General features: G+C 38.4%; 2 protein-coding genes across 2 annotated transcripts; both read right to left on the reverse strand.

Annotated features, from left to right (window-relative positions):
* Window positions 1-241: 241 nt before the first annotated feature.
* On the reverse strand, window positions 242-10,193 carry nfil3-2 (nuclear factor, interleukin 3 regulated, member 2). The gene is made up of 2 exons (XM_067382661.1): window positions 9,978-10,193; window positions 242-4,410 (listed from the first exon to the last, which is right to left on the reverse strand). The coding sequence occupies exon 2, from the start codon at window positions 3,884-3,886 to the stop codon at window positions 2,255-2,257; it is 1,632 nt and encodes a 543-aa protein (XP_067238762.1). The 5' UTR covers window positions 3,887-4,410; window positions 9,978-10,193; the 3' UTR covers window positions 242-2,254.
* A 3,066-nt stretch (window positions 10,194-13,259) lies between these two features.
* nfil3-6 (nuclear factor, interleukin 3 regulated, member 6) lies at window positions 13,260-17,257 on the reverse strand. The gene is made up of 2 exons (XM_067382662.1): window positions 16,988-17,257; window positions 13,260-15,771 (listed from the first exon to the last, which is right to left on the reverse strand). The coding sequence occupies exon 2, from the start codon at window positions 15,658-15,660 to the stop codon at window positions 14,482-14,484; it is 1,179 nt and encodes a 392-aa protein (XP_067238763.1). The 5' UTR covers window positions 15,661-15,771; window positions 16,988-17,257; the 3' UTR covers window positions 13,260-14,481.
* Window positions 17,258-19,885: the final 2,628 nt, after the last annotated feature.

Raw genomic sequence — 19,885 nt, forward strand, 5'->3', positions numbered from 1 at the left:
ACCGAGATATTCAACACTTCTGCCCTTTCGTAATGTTAATCCAGAATAAAACAGAGCATATAGGACATTCAATCTTGCCTTTGTTTACTAATCTCTTTCAACTTGAGTGAAACTCTTTTTAGAAAGCAGTCAAAGCTTCTTCAAACATACTGGCTATAGTTGCATGAGATAAAGCACTTATGTAATTATATAACTATGTAAGTGGATAAAGTATTAAAAAGGACAAACGCACGAATAATGCAACAACATTTTATTTATTTTTTAATTTTTTTTGTAGAGTTTTTGAAATGCACCCAAACCTAGCACTGAATATTAGTGTTTTTACAATACGCATCTATTTCAAAACAGAGCAATAGAACAACAGTGCCACGGTCTATTCAATAACACCAAACAAGCCTTGCTCGTTTTTTTTTTTTAGTTTCTTTTTTGATAAAACCATAAGAAAATAATAATAATAATAATAAAAAAACATCAAACATCACTCAGTTTGAAACACACTGAAAGAACGAAGAGGGATATGGTGACATTGTGGTGAGCAATTACAAAATCACAGTAAACAGGAAGTAAAGACGCAGTTAGTGATAAAAAGGACAACACTTGGCCCCCAAAACATTTCATTAAAAAAGCACAATACAGTGTTGTGAGAAAACATATTTTACATTTATACACAAGTGCCATAAGTTAACATGCTATGTAGACTGATTTTGAGAAATATTAAAAGGGGATTTTGACTAAAATGGAGGTACCTGAAAAAAAATTACAACCATTCTTATAAGACTTAAAAAAAAAAAAAACTTTAATTAAACCCGATTTTAGCAGGAAAACATACGCAGGGCAGTGGCTGACTAGTGAGAAGTCAGCAAACCAGTTAAAGAGTGAAAAACTGCAACATCAGCTAGCTTAATTGCTTAACAGGGGGCCTCAAGGGCAAACAGTCAGAGACACTATGCTAGTAATCATCCATTTATACTGATGTAAGCAGGGTGGAGCTTTCCTGCAATCCCCATGCTAATAAGAGCAAAACGTTCATGTTCATAACCAGAGAGGAAAAGAAAGTAATTTTGCATTACGTCTAGAACAAAAATGTTTCATATCTCTCTTTCTATATAATAGGTTCTCTTTATAGCAAATTGATGTTTTACATCATTGGATGTATAAGGAAAACAATAAACTGGATGGCTACATAAAAGGGAAGCTAAATGTAATTTTAGGGTAGTTTTAATGTTTTAAACATAATGAAAATACATATTACGAAAAACGGCAAATAGTGTTTCAAGACTAGACATTTCAATGAGTTATGACGGCAATAAAAAAATATTTTAGTATCTATGACATGAAGCTTACATCAACCTGCTAATGTATCTGTAAAGGCTTTGGGGCATTTTGTCATTTTCCTATAAAAGGAGAATTTCTAAAAAAAAATATTTAGTTGCAAATTGTTAAAGTAAAAAAAGGAGTTTATATTAAGTGGCACTGCAAACACACTGATATTGTACAGTATTTTTGACAAGAAAAAAAGTCATTAGTTGCTGAACTCCGTATTTTTTCATGTAATCTTTTTGTTTTCTTCTTAAAATATATTCATATATACTATTTATATCACATTTTATACATACAAACCAAGTGCCTGATCAAGAAGTAGTAGCTAGGCTGCTGAATGTGGGAAAAGAGATCGTCTAGACTAGTTAGAAAAGCAGACAGAGGTAGGGAGCAGAGAGAGGTATGAAATTAAAGCCATGTTTCTTTGGTCAAGGGAACATTCCCTGAATCTTCTGATGTTTGGTAAGTTTAAAAATGGTGCAAAGCCACCTGCAAATGTTCTGTTGTTACATCGTGGCCAAAAACTAAGAAAGGGGCACTTGAAGTTGCCTATTTACATAGAAGAATCCATTACAATGCCTCACAAATTGTAGATATTGCTCTTGAATTGAATGTACTCTTATGTTGACATCTTGGTGCAGCACAGGAAATACGGGTAAGTGCGATCAATAGCATGTCATCCTATTTCATTTTGTTATAAAAGTGCCAATGTAACCTTAAGAGGAAGTTAAACAAACAAACAAACCATACCAACTAAAGGTAAGTCTATACATTATGGTACAATGCATCAGGTTCTGTCCTGATGTAGTTCTGGCAATGTCCACTTCTCTTATACGAACAGGGTATGGGTGAAGGGTAGAAGATGACTCGATGGGTTTATAAAAAGTCTCTTGGGGGTTTATACCAAGACCCAATGAGTCCTACGGTCTCCCATTCAGTCATGTCTCTTGTTGCGACTGTTACGCAAGCTGGATTCCTTCATCCCACATTCGATGCTTCCAACCGAAGTGTCCTGCTTGCAAAACCCTGCACTCAACTGACCGCCAGGTTGAGACAAGGCCAGGTAAGGGTGCTGAGGTAATGGTTGAAAATTAGCAGGTGGCGTCGTTGGTGAGTCCTGAGATGATGCTGTGCCATCACTCTGAGCTCTGTGCTTGAGTCTCAATTTGTGGGGTAGGGCAGTGCCTTTCATTTCCACTTGTCCATCTCTGCACTGGCTTGGTGAGAATGAGCTCTGGGTCATGAATATGTGAGGGTGGTAGCTGCCTGTATCAGAGCAAGAGGAAGAGGGGGACTCATCATCTGTGGAGCCCTCTTTATCAGAGCTGCGAGGATCCCCGTCACTTGAGGAAGTGTCCTTTCCTGAGTGAGCCTCATAGTACTCTTCTTGTCTCAAGCCTCCTTCGTAGGTCAGCACTGGTGGCTCATCGTTGTCAGGAGGGCTGTTAGAGCAGTGATACATCTGTGTTTCATCTCCATCCTCTGGTCTCACCAGAAGATTTGGGGCGGCAGCATCAACCCTAGGAGTTTGTCGCTGAGCAATGTACGCTTGCCTTTCGCTTGCCTCTGTGTAGTCATAAGGAGACAAGTCCAAAGTCTTCCTCTCTGCCAAGGTTTTGTGACTTTCGGTTGGTTCCTCTGTAAGCTGGGTGAGGTTTTGCTGCTCTTTTGGAATCATTTCCTGAGTTTCTACAGGATATGAGGCACTGCTAGAACGGTATGAGATGACACTTCTTTGAGCAGATTGCGGGACGTCAGAACTTTCAACCGTCTCCAGGCGTTGTTGCTTCTGTTGACTGGCTGAATAACCTGGCTCAAACGTGCGCTGGTGAAGTACTGCAGGCAGTCTAGAATGAATGTTGAACATGATCTGTGCGGTGGTGCTATTGACAATGTCCATCTCTAGACCCATCCCTTCCTGCTTGATGTCATATGCCAATGGCTCTGGGCTGTCCCGAGAGGAGCCATCGGACATATCAGAGAGGGAACCTCGTGGGGAGTACTTAGTCAATTTCAAATGCCCATCCCCTCGAACGGACTGCTCTGTTTCAGAAGAATCAGAGTTTATCATCATCTGAGAAACACTGGAGTAACTATTAGGGTAGAAGCGACTGGAGGAAGAGGATGATGTGGAGTTGCCCCCAGAAGTTCCACTGACTGCCCCACCGATCTGCTGACTCTTTTCCATGTAGGAGGCTGTACTTATCAGACCAAACCTGAGCTTAAGCTGTAAAAGTTCAGTTTTTAGGCGTACATTCTCATCGTTTAGTGCCATGACTCTGTTCTCGAGGATCATGTCATTATAGCGCCGTTTCTCCCGGGAACGCTTGGCTGCCTCGTTGTTCTTGCGTCGCTTTTCCCAGTAGGATGCATCCTTTTTCTCATCGGAGATAAACTCACGCTTGCGTCGACAGCTCATGTTTGGCTTTGGTTTGAGAAGGCGGCTCTGGCGAGGGCTGTTTTCAGGTGAATGGAGAAGATCACTGTAGTCTGAAAAGCTTTCTGTGTTCTCTAAAGTTTTGCTTGCACTGGAATTAGTTGAGATTTGCAAGTTCAAACTTTCCATCCTCGGCTTTAGCACCGATAATGGAAATTAATGAAGAAACTTGGATGAGGTGAAGGTGCTCACAACAATCCCTGTAGGATATTCTGGAGAATATTTTACTAAGTAGCTGGATCAGCAAAGACTTTATAAGGTATTTTAGCTTCTGAAAAGCTGAACCTCATTGGTTTTGTTGATTTGAATCACAAGCAAATAGTCCTTGATGATCAAGTGTCCAGGTTAGCTAAGAAGAGCAAGAACAGGTGCACCTTATTATGGGTCTCCTGCATTTAACAAACCCGAAGAATTCCTCCAGTCCTGATGTACAGAGAAGGTGACCAAATTTGCTTAAAAGATTCTGACCCCCTTTTTCTTTGTTTTCACTTTTGCTCCTTTATGTAACAGGGCTCTATCAAGCCAACAGAGATGTGTCCCAGTGCCTTGGGCGTGTTGGAGGATATAGGTCACTTGGTCTGCCCCAGCTTGCCAGCCTCTTGGGGAGGGGTGTTGCTGCTCTCAAAGCCTCCAGCTGGCTGTTCGACGAAAAGCTGCAAACATAAAAGAGAAACGACAGACAGATTTGTTAATCCTCGAAAGCTTGTCTTTAGGCACTTAAAAAAATCTTTTAATTTGTTGTGGTTTTTTTCTTTTATATTAAACTCTCTACACCTCTTTGCATGGCTGGGTAATCAGAAGATTTAGAAGTAGAATGTTTGTCTTTGTCAAATTCTCTTACTTCATCTACTCAACCTTGACAACCACAGAATGTTTTCTGTAGCCCAGCAACCACTGTCTGACCTGCTAACCCTCCTATTGATTTGTCTGTCTGTGACCCATGACCTTTACTCTCTGACTAGACATTGGACTCTTGTGATGCAAAGGGAACACGGTTAAGAACGCTGTTAGTGTTCCTGATAAGATATACTTTTTTGGTCATTGAGGACCGACAGCTAAAGAGAATTACCTAAAATTAGTTTCCTAGTTCAGCATCACCCTTTGTACAGAATTCCATCAAGAGTTTTCCGCAAACATGACTACACATATGGTAAACATTACCAGTGAACACATGATTTGTTTTAACATTTCGAAACCTTATCCCGTATTACATCATCTGCTCAGAGGAAATCAGTGTGAGGGGTTTCGGCTTTTGAAACATTAACATCAAATGTTACAACACATCTCCTCTTGGCTGCACAGCCTGAACGGCCTGGTGCCCCAGTGTGCAATGAAAACCGAATTCTAAAACATTAACACTTCATTTTTAATTGACTATTTACTTAAATGCTTTCAAGGAGAACTTTCAAAACAAGCATACTTCAGCTAATAATGAGAAGGCAAGAAAACCTCATAACAATAATTACTTTAATGTGAGATAAACCGAGGTCAGGCAAAAGGCAAGTCAGGTTTTATGATCTGGGGATTGAGAGCTTTGCAATATAGGTCAGGCCTTTCTGGAAAAAAGGGGAGCAAGGGAACATTCCATCAACATGAGTTCAGATCCAGGGGTGTTAACTGTTTCATCCATCTAAAAGTGAGCACTAATGAAAAAGCGGAGTCGCCAGTGATGATTAACTCATCAGCCAGTGGGTAATTCCACATTGCTGTGATCCTGTCATGACCTAAACTGAGCCACAACTCCCTGTTGCAATGTCATGATATTGATGTTCAACTAAAGGTTTCTGATTTCCTTTTGTGTGCAAGTTTGCCCATATCAGTTTGGCTGCAAATATCTGGTCCGAGTATCCCACTAATATTGAACTCATAAGGCCAATTCACACTGCACAGACCGAAAGTGTACAATAGCAATAGACACTTTATCAGGTTTTGTCGGATCACTGCGTTACCCCTGTGCTGTTCATCAGTGCTTCTTTTCACCGACTGAACATGTTCAATTTGTGTTTGTCAGGTTGTGGAGTCTCTGAGAAGTGACGTACTGTAATCTGGTGACTGTCGGCTTTGGTCGCCGTCTGCCGGTGCAGTGTAAATTGGCCTATAAAACTACTTTGGTACTCTCTATATTTAATATCTGGTCTCATAAGACTAAACTTCCATATCTAAAACAGCACAAGCATTAAGTATGACCTCTGCATCAGCAATTAGGCATGAATGCAGTGTAATCCCATGATCTGGCTGCCCTTTTTATGGGTTATGGTCTCCTCATCCCAGACAACATTACGTAACTCGAGACAGCTTAAACCTCTTTGGGTGTCTTCAATCAACACTTTCTGGTTGGTGCTAGTCTGGTGCTGCATAATGAATATGGCCAAAACTGTGACATTTCCTCCCCCAATTAGTGTACGATATGAATGAAATGTCAAATAAACGTCAAATAAAGTGCAGTGTTAATGAAATGTAAATGTGACCCTGGACAACAAAACCAGTCATAAGTCTCACGGGTATATTGCAATAGCCAATAGTAAATTGTATGGATCAAAATTACAGATTTTTCTTTTATGCCAAAAATCATTTGGATATTAAGGAAAGATCATGTTCCATGAAGATATTTTGTAAATTTCCTACTGTAAATATATCAAACAATTATATTTGTGAGTGGATATGCATTGCTAAGGACAACTTTAAAGGCGATTTTCTCAATATTTAGATTTTTTTGCACCCTCGGTTAATAGTAAATAGTTGTATCTCGACCAAATATTATCCTATCCTATCCTACAAACAATACATCAATGGAAAGCTTATTTATTCAGCTTTCATATGATGTATTTTAAAAAATTGACCCTTATGACTGGTTTTGTGGTCCAGGATCACACATGATGTTAAAAAGGTACACAGAGAATAATGAGCTGATGGACAAGTGAGGCATAAAGCTAAATCAGACTCCCTCCCTGAATGACCCACTAACCTAGAAACTGGGCAGCAAGCAAGAAAAAACTGGCTCTTTTCCCTTGTGCTCGAATATAGGTCAGGAGTGCAACAGGCATCACGAGAGAGACAGAGTCAGAAAGGGAATTAAAGTGTTTGCTAAAAATAGGGAGTTGAGGGATGGATTGAGGATAAATGGATTGAAAAGGGATGAGAGAGGAAAAAAAGAGAATACAGGGTAAAGTGGTGTTTGGATGATTGCAGACATTTTATTGAATGCTAGCTACACAAACACAGCGGAGCTTTCCAAGACACCCAAACAAACAAACAAAAACCCCATCAAGGATCAGTGCCAAATTAACTGGGAAAAGAGAAAAACTGAATCAAATGTAAAGAATTTTTTAAATATTGGCACAGTGTTCAGAGTTGATTTTATCAAACATAATATGTAGAAACATACTATCATACTTGTGAATGAATCAACTGATTCAGTTTTTTCTTTTTTTTTTCTTTCAGTGATTCAGTCAAATCGACTGCTGTATCACTGAACATGGGATTCATGGACTGGATCAATCAGACAACTCACTCTCTCACTGAATCAGCTCAGATTACTCACAGAAATGCCAATCATTATTTCAGACTTAAAAGGAGCAGAGCACTATTACTGTGTTACATGTATTTTTGCAATGCAATAAGTTTAATAACTGGAATAAATGGTATTTAATTTTAATTATTATAAATGTAAATGCTACTGTGCCTACATTTAAAATCTTCCATTTAAAATGGAGGGAAAGGAAGACGCTATTAAAAAACAGGTAAGTGGATGAGTAATTTACTGTCAACCACACCCATGAGTCATTAAAAAGAATTTATTTCCTCACATTAGCAACAATGCAACTAATAATTAAAATCTTAACCACTGAGACATCAAAAGCCCAACAATCCTAAAAACTGACATGATATTATTACCATCCTAAAAAACTGACATGATACACCTGTGTGTCTGCTATTCAGAACTGCTATCATGTGATATAAGTATTAATGAAATCATTTCTAATAACTGACTTCACTGAATGACTGCAATTAGCTAAGCTTAAAACTGTAAAGGGCCAATAAAACTCACTTTCACTTGCCCTATATATAGGACAAGGGGTATAGTTGCGCTTTCATCTGGGAAGAAATAGCTTGTCTGGCCCACTGTAGTCTTAACTTGGGCGAGGCCTGGAAACTATAATTCAGCTCAAATGTTTCATGTGTTGCTTTACAGCTGTTTCAGTAATGGAAATAATGGGAGAAGGCGGGGGTGCTGGATTTCATTGTGGCCATGTAATTGACCCTGGGGCAGAATGTAATATTCGGCACGTGGGATGGGAGCTCTTTTTTTTTGTCTCTGGATTCCACGCCTGGGTTTATCTCCTCCAGTAGGAGGAGGGCAGGCCTTGGACAAGAAAGAGGAGGTCCAGGCCAACTCTTTCTATAAACACACTCATATCATCCTCTATTGAAAAAAAATAAATGCTTTGACCAAGTCCATGTGTTTCACCAGTCACATGTGCTCTCTTGCCCCACAAAACTAAACGGTAATTCACCTCTCCCTAGCCACATCGGCACAATAACAAGGCACCTCCTACCTATTTTCCTTTGTCTTTCACTAGAAGAAATCAACCAATTGAATTGCTTAAAGGGGTCAATAATCTTGGTCACAATCAAACGCCGTAAAGCAACAATGACGCTGCACTTAACAAATGGGTTTTTATGTGTAGCAATCTGAAAAATGTATCTGCACAATTAAACATTTGATATTTTTGCTAAAACTGTTCCCAATATGCAAGATTTCACTGCCCGGATCTGTAAACTGGCAGAAGCTTTGTTCTTTGTTATGGCAGACGAGGGTGTGCTTTCTCCAGGTTTATGACCTACATTCTGCGCTGGCACACAAAGCAGTTCGTCTGATGTCCCCTGATCCTTTAAAAACCCCGTGTTTTTGTTTTGCATTGTTTTTTCATTCAGACTTTTTATTTCTCTCCATTACGTAACTCTTTACACAGAAAGACTGCGTAATGTTAGAAGAAAAGTTGTCAAGCAGTCTCACATCCACACTGATTTGCTTACTTTTGTTTAACCTAAAAATCAGTGACCCAAAAGCTTATGATATAAAACATATATTATGAATACTATTCGAAGCATACACTGGGTGTCATCAGGGCAAAAAAAAGTAACTTAAAAACATATTACACATGTAAATTGTACCAACAATGAATCAAGGATAATGACCTCAGTAAACCAGTTTACAACCAGTGAACTCTCCTGGAGAAGAGCACTAATGCAAATGTTATTAATAATAATAATAATAATAATTATAGCCTATATACAAATACCATACTTTAGGTGGTCTACACCATAATTAAGGCACAACACTAAATACAACAGTAGCTAACCACAAAAGTTACTAAATGTCAGAAACAGAAGTGCCACTAAATTCGTATCTTGATGCATATCAATAAAGTAAACAAGTGTTTAGAGCAAGAATTGCATGTTTCCCACTTGTAGTATTTACATGCAACAAAGTTACATTTAGTTGCCAACTGATTTGCTCCCGTCTGTATACCAGGAAAGAGTTAACGGCTCTGACTTCTCTAACGTAAACACCCGCGTTAACCTTTACCGAGCACGGCTACACGTGACAGCGAGAAGTGTGTCCGGGATTTTTCCTCCCAGACCGCCGCATTAACTTCCTAACCCAATTGGATTTAACACGTTGTGAAAGCTTTCATTAGGATGTTACTGACAAACATCATACATTAACTTAATATCAAGACATTTCCAGCGATATAATAATGTTTGTTGGTGTTTTAAGCAAAGTCTTAAGTGTTAACCAACTATTACAAATTTGTTTGTTTTTTACTATTTAAAATGTACTCATAAAATAGGGCAATATCATTGCTAAACGCAAATAAACAATGGTTCATATGCATAGAGAGCACTTTTGCGCATGGTGAATGAATGTACATGGGATCATACAAATATTTTACGGGCATTAAATGTCTTGTCAACAGTCGCGAGGGGTCCTGGCCTCGCCTTAATATTGCGAACATGCACATTGAGCAACATCCCAATCCGTAATGAGCATGCGTAAACACACTAAACATGCCCTTATCTGTAAGCAAACTAAAGCCATTGCATTACAAACATCATTTTGATTCATTTCAGTCATCAACATTTCACGGCTGAAGCATCAGCCATGCAGTTGAATCAGTGTTTGTGTGTGCAGTTAAAAGTAGTATAACAAACGTACCTTTTATGGCTTGTGTGTATCCAAATATCTGGCGCCCGATGATTATTATAAGTCTCTTTGTATCAGGCTCGAATGGAAAGGCGAAGTGATCCACACACACTGCACGCCGTGTGTCCAGTACGCATGGATTCCGCAGCCCGTGTGTTTTTGCCCTGTGTTGTGTTGGCGAGGCGCTCCAGTATCCTGCCGCTAGCTGCTTCTGTTTAGAAATGTATGTTAGTAGGTCAGCGGTTGCATAACAGGACGCTTCGGGTGCCTCGTCACGTTTTGTTTCTCTCTTTTGCCCCCACCTCCCTTCGTCCCTCCCTCCCTCATCCGAAAGCCTGTGGCGACGTGAGCGCATAATATCTGGGAGGGATCAGGCAGTCTGCCAGACCTGCTCCCAGATACAGGACGGTGTGTGATACAACTCGTAATAACATTGACATGAAGAAGACACGTTAAGGTTACGTGCAACTTTTCAGGTCCACTATTGAATATGTTAAAAGGGTAAATTGTACATAACACTCTCATTCACATTTGTAATTGTGATTTCCCCCTCCAGATGTTTTAAAAGTGGTACAAGGGCATTGGGAAGGCATTGACCCAGTTTTCCATAAACAGAACTATTGATTTTTTTTAGCTACATGTCTAGGTGAATCAGGAGTATTTTGTATATTTTATTAAATTAAATATTTTGTGTCACTGTTTTTAGGACAAGAAAGCACATTTACCCCAAATTATTTCCTTCATGCATGCCGACCTTTTACTTTCACTACTGTATATATAGTAAAACATAAAGGCATTATTTTAATTGGAAATTCTCATTATTTTAATACATAGCGATAAAACAATATTTGTAATGCTTTTTAAATGAAAGCATAAATTCAACAGTACCATGATGTTTACTTTACAGATTATAACATTATAATAATGAGAATATTAGAATAAGAATCTTTTTTTTTTTTTGGAATATGATAATGGGAATGGACCTTAATGATTAAAAAATAGTATTTTATTTTATTTTAATTATTTAATTTAGTTTTGTGTGAATATGAACTTTTTTTTTTTTTGACAGATTTTGTGAGAATCTCCTGTTTTTTGTAACATTATGATAATGGGAATATTAGAACAATAACCTTTTTTTTTTTTTTTTGGAATATGAAAATGAAAATGGATCTTATTTTGTCCAAAAGTAGCATTTTGTTTAGTTTTGTTTGATTTGGTTTTATTTTATTTTGTTGTTTTATTTTATTTTGTTTAGTTTTGTTTGATTTGGTTTTATTTTATGTTGTTGTGTTGTTTTATTTTATTTTATTTTGTTTTGTTTGATTTGGTTTTGTTTTGTTTTGTTTGATTTTATTTTGTATTTGTTTTATTTTGTTTTGTTTGATTTGGTCTGATTGTTTTTGTTTTGTTTGATTTTGTTTTGTTTGATTTGGTTTTATTTGATTTTGTTGTTTTGTTTTGTTTTATTGTGTTTTGTTTGAAGTATGAACTGAACAGTATTTTGGCCAATTTTGTAGGAATCCCGTTTTTTTGATACATGATAATGAGAATATTAGAATGAGAATCTTTCTTTTTGATGGAATATGATAATGAAAATGGACCTTAATGGTCCAAAAGTAGCATTTTGTTTTGTTTTGATTTGTTTGGTTTGATTTTTATTTTGTTTTGTTTTGTTTGAAATATGACCTGAACATTATTTTGGCCGATTTTGTGAGAATCCCCTGTTTTTTGTAACATTATGAGAATATTAGAACAAGAATCTTTCTCTTTTTTTGGTCCAAAAGTCCAAAAGTAGCATTTTGTTTTGTTTTGTTTTGTTTGAAATATGACCAGAACATTATTTTGACCGAGAATGGGACTGGCCAGGAAAGTAATAATGATAAATTTCCTTTTTTCCCCAAAAAATTCTGAATCCACCTCATGTTTCTTGGATTTTGTTTTGTAGATAAATTATATACAGTATATATTCTTTTTTCCCTGCATTTCTCCTTTTCTCAGTGATGGAAGTCATAGACACAACAGTATTGTGACGATGACCTTGAACTTAGTGGCCCACTGTCCCCTCCCCCATACCTTCCCACCTTCAACCCCCAATCCCACCCTGCCCAGCATCGTCTGAAAGAGGTTTCCATGGCAACCGTCACAGTGCCCGCCTAACGTCAGGCCCATCCTCTCTTTGAATGGCAGAGTGATGAAGATCAGCCAGTCAGGGGTCAGTGGATTAGTGGAACAGGGATGTCACGGAGGGAAATTAACCAGGTAGCAGGAGTATGTGGAAGTAAAGAGGGCTCATAGAAGCTTGAGAAAAGCTTTGTGTCTTGTTTTACAGTTCACCTCTTTAAATAGACTCTTACAGCTATTTATATTCTCTTACATCACCTGAAAGGTCTCAGAGGAGCTCAGTTCTCAGGGGATTGTCGGTATATTTGGTGTCAGATGTTTATTCTTAGTGTGGATGAAGTACAGGGAAATGTCAAGGTGTAATTTGACCTTGAAACAGGTGATATTGCCATACAAATGTTTGTGTGTCATTTAATTAGGTTAATACTGTGCATGTAAGTGCGTATATGTGCTGATTGGACATACAAAATTATTTGCTGACCTCTTGTGGATTGTGCTAGTTACAACAACAAATGTGTTATGCATTATAGACCTGTAAATATATACTGTATATGGAAAAAAAAAGAGAGAAATAAAATTGAATTATAGACAAATATATTTATTGCTTTTGATTTGATTTTAAGTAATTAAAACTATTAAAAGCACATCCAGAGTTAGTGGAGATTGTAGTTGTAAAAAAGATTTCCTTTATTTTTATTCAGGAAGCCAGGAGATCTTTAATATACCCCATTGATTTTTGTGCATGCTTCATTTTTACATATCATTTTACCCAACAATCTTTTAAGAAACATCTTAAACCTGTACATAATCCACAACATTATTAATTAACAGCACTACTAATTATGAACTTGCTTTCTTACTAACAACATCCAGGGCTTTCCTTATCACTGTTAAATCTTGATGAATACCAAGCAGAGGTGATAGTCCCAGAGTATTGCTTATGTGTACATGTCTGAACCCGTCCATCTGGGTGATTCTGGGAATTTGACTAATTCAGAGATGGTTCTTACAATTGAATGCAAGAGAATTTGATGTTTCAAAAGAACATTACTTGAGAAACCACTGCTGGTTGTTAGACAATTAAACATACTCAAAACTAACTCTCTATCTATACATATAAGAGGTAAATATGTTTAAAAAAAATCTTGTTTAATAATAACAAATCCACAAGAGAACAGTTCAAATATTTATTCACACAAACATGTAATGTATATTTTTTTTGTACAAATACACAAATACTTACAAGACAACAGAAATTTCACCATCAAAATGCATTAACAGTGTAATTCAAATTATAATATCCTTATCTGGACAACTGCAGATAAGTGATCTGTATGAAAAAAAACAATGCAGTCTTTCAGTGCTGAGTTGCTACTGGTTCATGACGATGACAAACAATTAGGGCCGATTCACACAGGGCAGCGAAACGGGGAAAAAAACGCAAGGTCTCGAGATGCATTTTTTTTAAAGTTGAACTGATTTTAAGAACGGCGCTGCAAAGGACACAAGATGTGAGCACAACAGTCAAACACGTCAGTCTAGAGTGTGTTTACATAGAAAAATAATGGAAAAGTAGCGCAGTAGATTGGAAAAATGTTCTGTGTGAATGGCCCCTGAATTCCATTATTTGCCTTTTCCAAGATGTTTCCAGTTCCGCTTTAATCAGGGTATATGTTGCAATCACTTCATGAGCCCACAGCAGTCGCAGTATAGATCTGACAAACCACAGGAGAACATTACAGTGTGAAGACTTATCAGGCTCACCACATATCTCATCTCTCAAACTGAAGTAGTGTTGGCACATAATAGAGGGATGACGTTACGACAGAGGATGTTATGCTTTGCTTTACATTTACAGTGACAGACAGCTCTTTGTATGCAGACAATGTTGTACAGCCTGAGGTGTTTTTGAGCAAGATCACAGTGTTTGACGAATTGAGAACTGAGGTGAGGTGTTGTAGCTGACGTGTCCCGATGCCACTGGAATGCTCTTGCACGGTCCTGAATGAAAGTTGAAGGAAGGAGTAAAAAAAAAAAAAAGTCATTATCCACCTTATTTTTAACGTAAGAGCGTCCATTTGGAACTTGAATGTGCGAGGCTTCCGGTGTCATCCGCTTCCAGTTCTTTTAGTTCTACAAAAAACAGTGTGTTATGCTTTTTCTTAAATATTGTGTAAAAAACATAGAAGCTAATGAATCAGAAATCTCGCACATTCACGGAAAATTGCTTCTGAGTTGCAAAATAAGGTGGAAATGCAAGGTCCGTTTGGTTATGACTGAGTGTGAAGAGGTAGTGATGAACATGCTGCTTTCTTTCAATTCATGATCTATGGACGTTCATGAGTTTGACTGTGAATATTTCAATGTTCCAGTTTGCTCAAACCTTTACAATGTCTTAATTAGTTTTGGTGAGCAACTGCTCGGAAAAGAGCTTTTTGAGCTGGGCCACCTCCTCGCTGAGAGAGCTGAGCTGAGATTTGAGCATGCTGTTCTCGGCCTGGTATTGCGATTCGTTTGGGTTCAAGTTGTGGCTGTAATTTCTGTGCTGCTGCTGCTGCGGCGGCGTGACTTTTCGGGTGTCTTCTCCCTCCTGCTGGGTCCAGTAACCTGCTCCTTCACTTAAAATGCTGTGACCTCTAGCGCCCCCTGTGGGCAGCACGGGACTGTGGCGATCTCCAGGATTGTCGCAATCGCCGCCGCCCGGACACTTGAACCTCAGCTTGTGCGGAAGGCTCTTCATACCATCCATCGGCTCCATCCGGCTGGATGACATGGTGACGTGTCCCATTGCTAAAACATCATTTGGAGAATGATGGGACTCATAGCCAAGCTCATCTGCTTGATGCGGGGATAACTTTCCATGGTCGCTCAGTCTGTCCTCAAAGAAGACGGGACTACCGACACTGGACCCACCAGGCGTGGAGAAACCCGAATCTTCTGACATACTGCTTGTATCTCTGATACTTCGCCCAGATTGTGGCCCACTTTGAGCAGGGGACTGATTTGACAACATTGGACCAGCATGGTGAGCGCCGTCCCCACGTGGAAGGTAGTAATGTGGCGCTGAAGGTTGTGGGACACATGTCCCTGTGGTGAGCGGAAGTATGGAAGCGTTCGATGGATCTTTAATGAGGCCGAAGCGGAATTTCAGTGCGAGCAGTTCCGCTCGTAACCTGGCGTTCTCCTCGAGCAACGCCAGCACGCGGTTTTCCAGCACCATGTCATTGACGCGCCGTTTCTCGCGAGAACGTTTCGCTGCCTCATTGTTTTTCTTGCGCTTGTCCCAGTAGCCCTCATCCTTCTTCTCATGAGGAATGAACTCCCGCTTACGTCTCACAGTGCTTGCGCTGGCTGGGGCGACATCTTCACGTTTAAGTGCTGATGTTCGTCCCAGAAGCGAGCGTGCAAGCAAACTGCTTGACGTCAGGATGGACACAGCTTCATCAGTGAAAGACATTGTGCTGCTGGGAGCAGCCACATTTAACCCCAGCAACCCTGTGGTGGTGGAGGGTTCAACAGCCTTCAAAACTCCAACATTCTGCTCTCTCATCTCCTGAGATGGCTCTTCAAACATCTTGAAGTTATTTAATTCTTCTTGATTGTAATGTTAAAAGTTGTGGTTGGTCTCTGTTGTGTCTGGTTTTCAGGTCAATTTCAGATGTTATTGACTCAACAGTGGCTCCACCTGGTGGCAGAAAAAACACAAGAACAGTTACGTAAGATCAGTTACAACACAATGTTATGTAACTTCATTACCTCCCAGTGGCAAAGCACAGTACGTTCGTACTACACCACATAATATCAGGTTAACAACTGTACAGTTATGTAGCAAAATGACAACAAATCAACATTTTCACATAGCAAGATAGATATAACCTTACTATAGCACTCAAATTTCTTTACATAGAAGAGTATTTTCAACAACAGTAAGCAGCTACTTTATGTAAACCAGAAATGCCTCCTCGTTGACCTATTTGCGGAACAGCTTGTGCATGAGTGAGTCTTATCTTCTTCCTGTCCCAGTGAGTCACTTTCCTCATGGAATCCTGCCTTACTTAATGGTGTTCTCTGTTACATTGGTAGGCTACAGATTTTTTTTAAATGGTTTATATAATATACTGAAAGCCATATGTTAAGAACTTCTCCTTACATAAAAAAGAACAGATTTCACTAAATCAGTGAACTAAACATAACTTGCACAATGACTGACTTATGTATTTAACTAAAATAAACTATATTTTAGAATGCATTAAAGATATATTAAATGCATTGTAAAGATCCAAAAAAGAAGATGCTAGTTAAACAATCCTATCTAAAGCCTCCCATACTAATATTGCATAATGTTAACATCCCATTATTTGAATTCTTACTCATCCCTGCTAGGAAAAAAAATGTAAAGTTGGTTGCTGTTTTGGAACATGGTAGCTGGTTTCTAGATGATACATCTATAGCCTAATAATGACACATTTGGACCATTAATGATAACAGCATTCGATGCATGTTCCAAAGAAACACTGGAACAGGATTTTCCAACTAACATTCCCAAAAGTAGACACTCCCAATTGGACTCAATCTACATATTTTTTTTTTTTTTTTTTAAAGTACGTTAGTCTAAAAAAAAAATTGAGCACAAGTCCCAACTTTTAGAGAATGGCAGCAATGATCTATAGCCTAATAATGATAACATCATTTGATACATGTACCACAACAACAACAACAACAACAAAATACTCTTGAAAAGGATTTTCCAACTAACATTCCCAAAATGGGAATGTCACAACTTTTAGAGAATGGCAGCAACTGTCAAACATCCTATAGGTGTTCTAGATTTATACACAAATATAAAAGTATCTTCAAACATATGAAACAAAACTTGATACTATTACAAAAACGGATTTTACCATTATAAATCGTCGCGTAATTCTGTTCAAATGTCTTCAGTTGAAACCGTTTTCAGTGACTCAAGGTCCGCGGAGAAACTGGTTTTTGGTTTCCCTCAGAGAAAAACAGACGGTGTTCGGGTGTTTCGCGTATCGCCGGTTAAAGTCAAACAGACTGTTCGCGCCGTTCAACCGTTCAGTGTCTGTTCCGCCTGCAACGCGCGCGGCCCCTATTTGTGTCTTCGCTTCCTCAGGTTCAGTCGAGGACGCTCCATCACCCCGACTGAACCACATGTGTATGAGTGGATGAACGGACCGCCCCCTCCGTACGCACGCAGGACCCTCCTCTTTTCTCTAATCTCTCCCTCGTTACAGTTTTCGTCAGAATAATCTTTTCGAAAGCGTTAAGTAATATTGCTCAATCTCCCCCCGCCCTTTCCACTATCCTCGCATGTCCTGAAAACCGACTGTTGTCCTCAATAAAAGTACAGAAACTATATTTAGACTAGTGACGCGCGACCATCTGTCCTTTCAAGATAGCACTGAGGTAAATGCCACAACAAGCTATAAAACACTCAGAATATAATGTTGGTTTGATTAAAAACTCATTTGTCTTGTAAAGACAAGATCTGCATGCACTGCTTAACACAATGTTATGCAATGGGTAAACACTACAACAAGATGGCAGGCAAGTTTATTTATAAATAAATATGTGACCACAAAACCAGTCATAAGAGAATTATATAATCTGAAAGCTGAATAAATAATCTTTCCATTAATGTATGGTTTGATATGATAGGACAATATTTTGGCCAAGATACAACTATTTGAATATCCGAGGGTACAAAAAAAAAAATCTAAATATTGAGGAAAATCGCCTTTAAAGTAGCCTAGCTCAAATGAAGTTTTTAGCAATGCATATACACTCACATACACATACATTTTTGATACATTTACAGTGGGAAATTTACAAAATATCTTCATGGAACATGATCTTTACTTAATATCTTAAAGATTTTTGGCATGACAGAAAATTTTGACCCATACAATGTATTGTTGGCTATTCCAAATATACCTGTGCAATTTATGACTGGTTTTGTGGTCCAGGGTCACATATATTAATTTAGCCCATTTCATACACAATGGTATTCAAAGACCTTTATGTAGGCATATGATAATCATTCATTATAATCAATTCAATTCACATTTATTTGTATAGCGCTTTTCACGATACATATCGTTTCAAAGCAGCTTTACAGAGAATGCATGTCAAAATTACAATTTAAAGAATGCAGTTAGCAAATAATGTAATAATTTAGGCAATTAATTTACAATCACTGTTAGCAGTTTAACTGAAGGTAGAAGCAATGAGCTCATGAAAAAATTAATTACATATTAACAATTATTAAGATATATAGAAATTTGGGAATGTGCATATTGATCCAGATGATTGCGTCTTCTGAAGTCCTCGCAGGAGTTGGCGCCGTCTCTTCATAGGTGTTGGTCATCAAAGTATATTAGCTCATTTATGACTAACTCAATTATGTGTGAAATTATATTAGGGATATTATATTATGTTTAGGGACGTGAAAATGTAAAGTCGATGTCCCTACAATAACAGACCTGCGTGTATCTAATAAATTATTCATTTAAGAACATTTGTGCAAGTTTACTGCAACAACTGAGCTGTGAATTATTAACATTATTAATTTAATGTTAATTTATTAACATTATTAATTATAAAATTAACATTCTTTTGAAAATCCAGCATTAAGTTGATCCTGGTAAGCGCTCATTATCACAGTTGTAAACACGACAGCTTTCTTCTTCCATGAGGGGGTTTGGCTTTTGTTTCTAGGCGGACCGTTAAAGAACGCAACACACATCACATGTCATGAATTCAACCAACCAGATGAAGACTTCAAAAATCCTGAAATGTTTCCAATGAAGTGTGCCATATGCATCAGACATTCAGCCAACGGTCCATAAGCGTGACGTCTGAAGCTGAGACTAGGTGAAAGGTGATGACTTTATTTTACAAGAGTCTGTGCTTTATAATTTACATTCCTTTTTATAATGTTACATGTAATCTGTGAAGCTTGTTTTTCTTACATGCAGATGTAAAATCAGTCAAGTTGAGATCTGTTTGAAGTAAAAACTGTGGTTTAGATACAGGCTAATTTCAACATGATACAGTAAATCCAATTATCTCATAATGTACTTAGCCAAGTGAATCTGCAATATACCTAGGTCTTTTTTGTTTTGTTTTATCCTTCAAATTTGTTTTCATAAATCTCACTGACCCTGTAAAAGCAGCATACTGTTCAGACAGTTTGTGCTTACACAACAGCTCTTAGCAGCACTGAAACACTGTAGAGAAAGCAAAACTGACAGCATGCATGTTTGTGTTGCATGCCATGAGGAGCAGCAGTATGTTCGTCTTGCTGAAACAAACAAACAAAACTACCCGGCTGATTATAGCATGGCCTTGTCTTCTAAACAGTGTGTAACCTCTTGCTCTTGATCTGTTTGAAGCCACAGTGTTTTAACTGCATTAGGGTGATCAGATTAACTCAGGGCCATCTGCCGTGTAGCAACTGACACTATTTGAGGCAAATGACAGATATGAAGCCGAGAAGTTCTGCCGAGAAGACTCAAATGTTACGTCACTTATTAGTCCAGATCCTACCATTATCTAATACTTGGAGTATAAAGGATTGGTACTTACACTTGTCTGAGTTCGCAGATGCTGACGCAAACTTTCACCTCCATCCTCCCCACCACCACCAGGATGGTCCCTGTCCATACTCCCCAGGGGTTGGCTACGCCGATGCCTTCAGCTTCAGGCAGGAAACACAAAGTCTGCAACCCTCAGGACGTGAGCTACAGACGGGGCCTACGCCAAAGAACATTAACTTT

This window comes from Chanodichthys erythropterus, chromosome 3 (assembly GCF_024489055.1).
Source record: "Chanodichthys erythropterus isolate Z2021 chromosome 3, ASM2448905v1, whole genome shotgun sequence".
NCBI lineage: Eukaryota > Metazoa > Chordata > Actinopteri > Cypriniformes > Xenocyprididae > Chanodichthys > Chanodichthys erythropterus.

Coding starts and splice junctions, on each gene's coding strand:
- nfil3-2 (XM_067382661.1), bottom strand. CDS start 3,886: ATGGAAAGTTTGAACTTGCAAATCTCAACTAATTCCAGTGCAAGCAAA.
- nfil3-6 (XM_067382662.1), bottom strand. CDS start 15,660: ATGTTTGAAGAGCCATCTCAGGAGATGAGAGAGCAGAATGTTGGAGTT.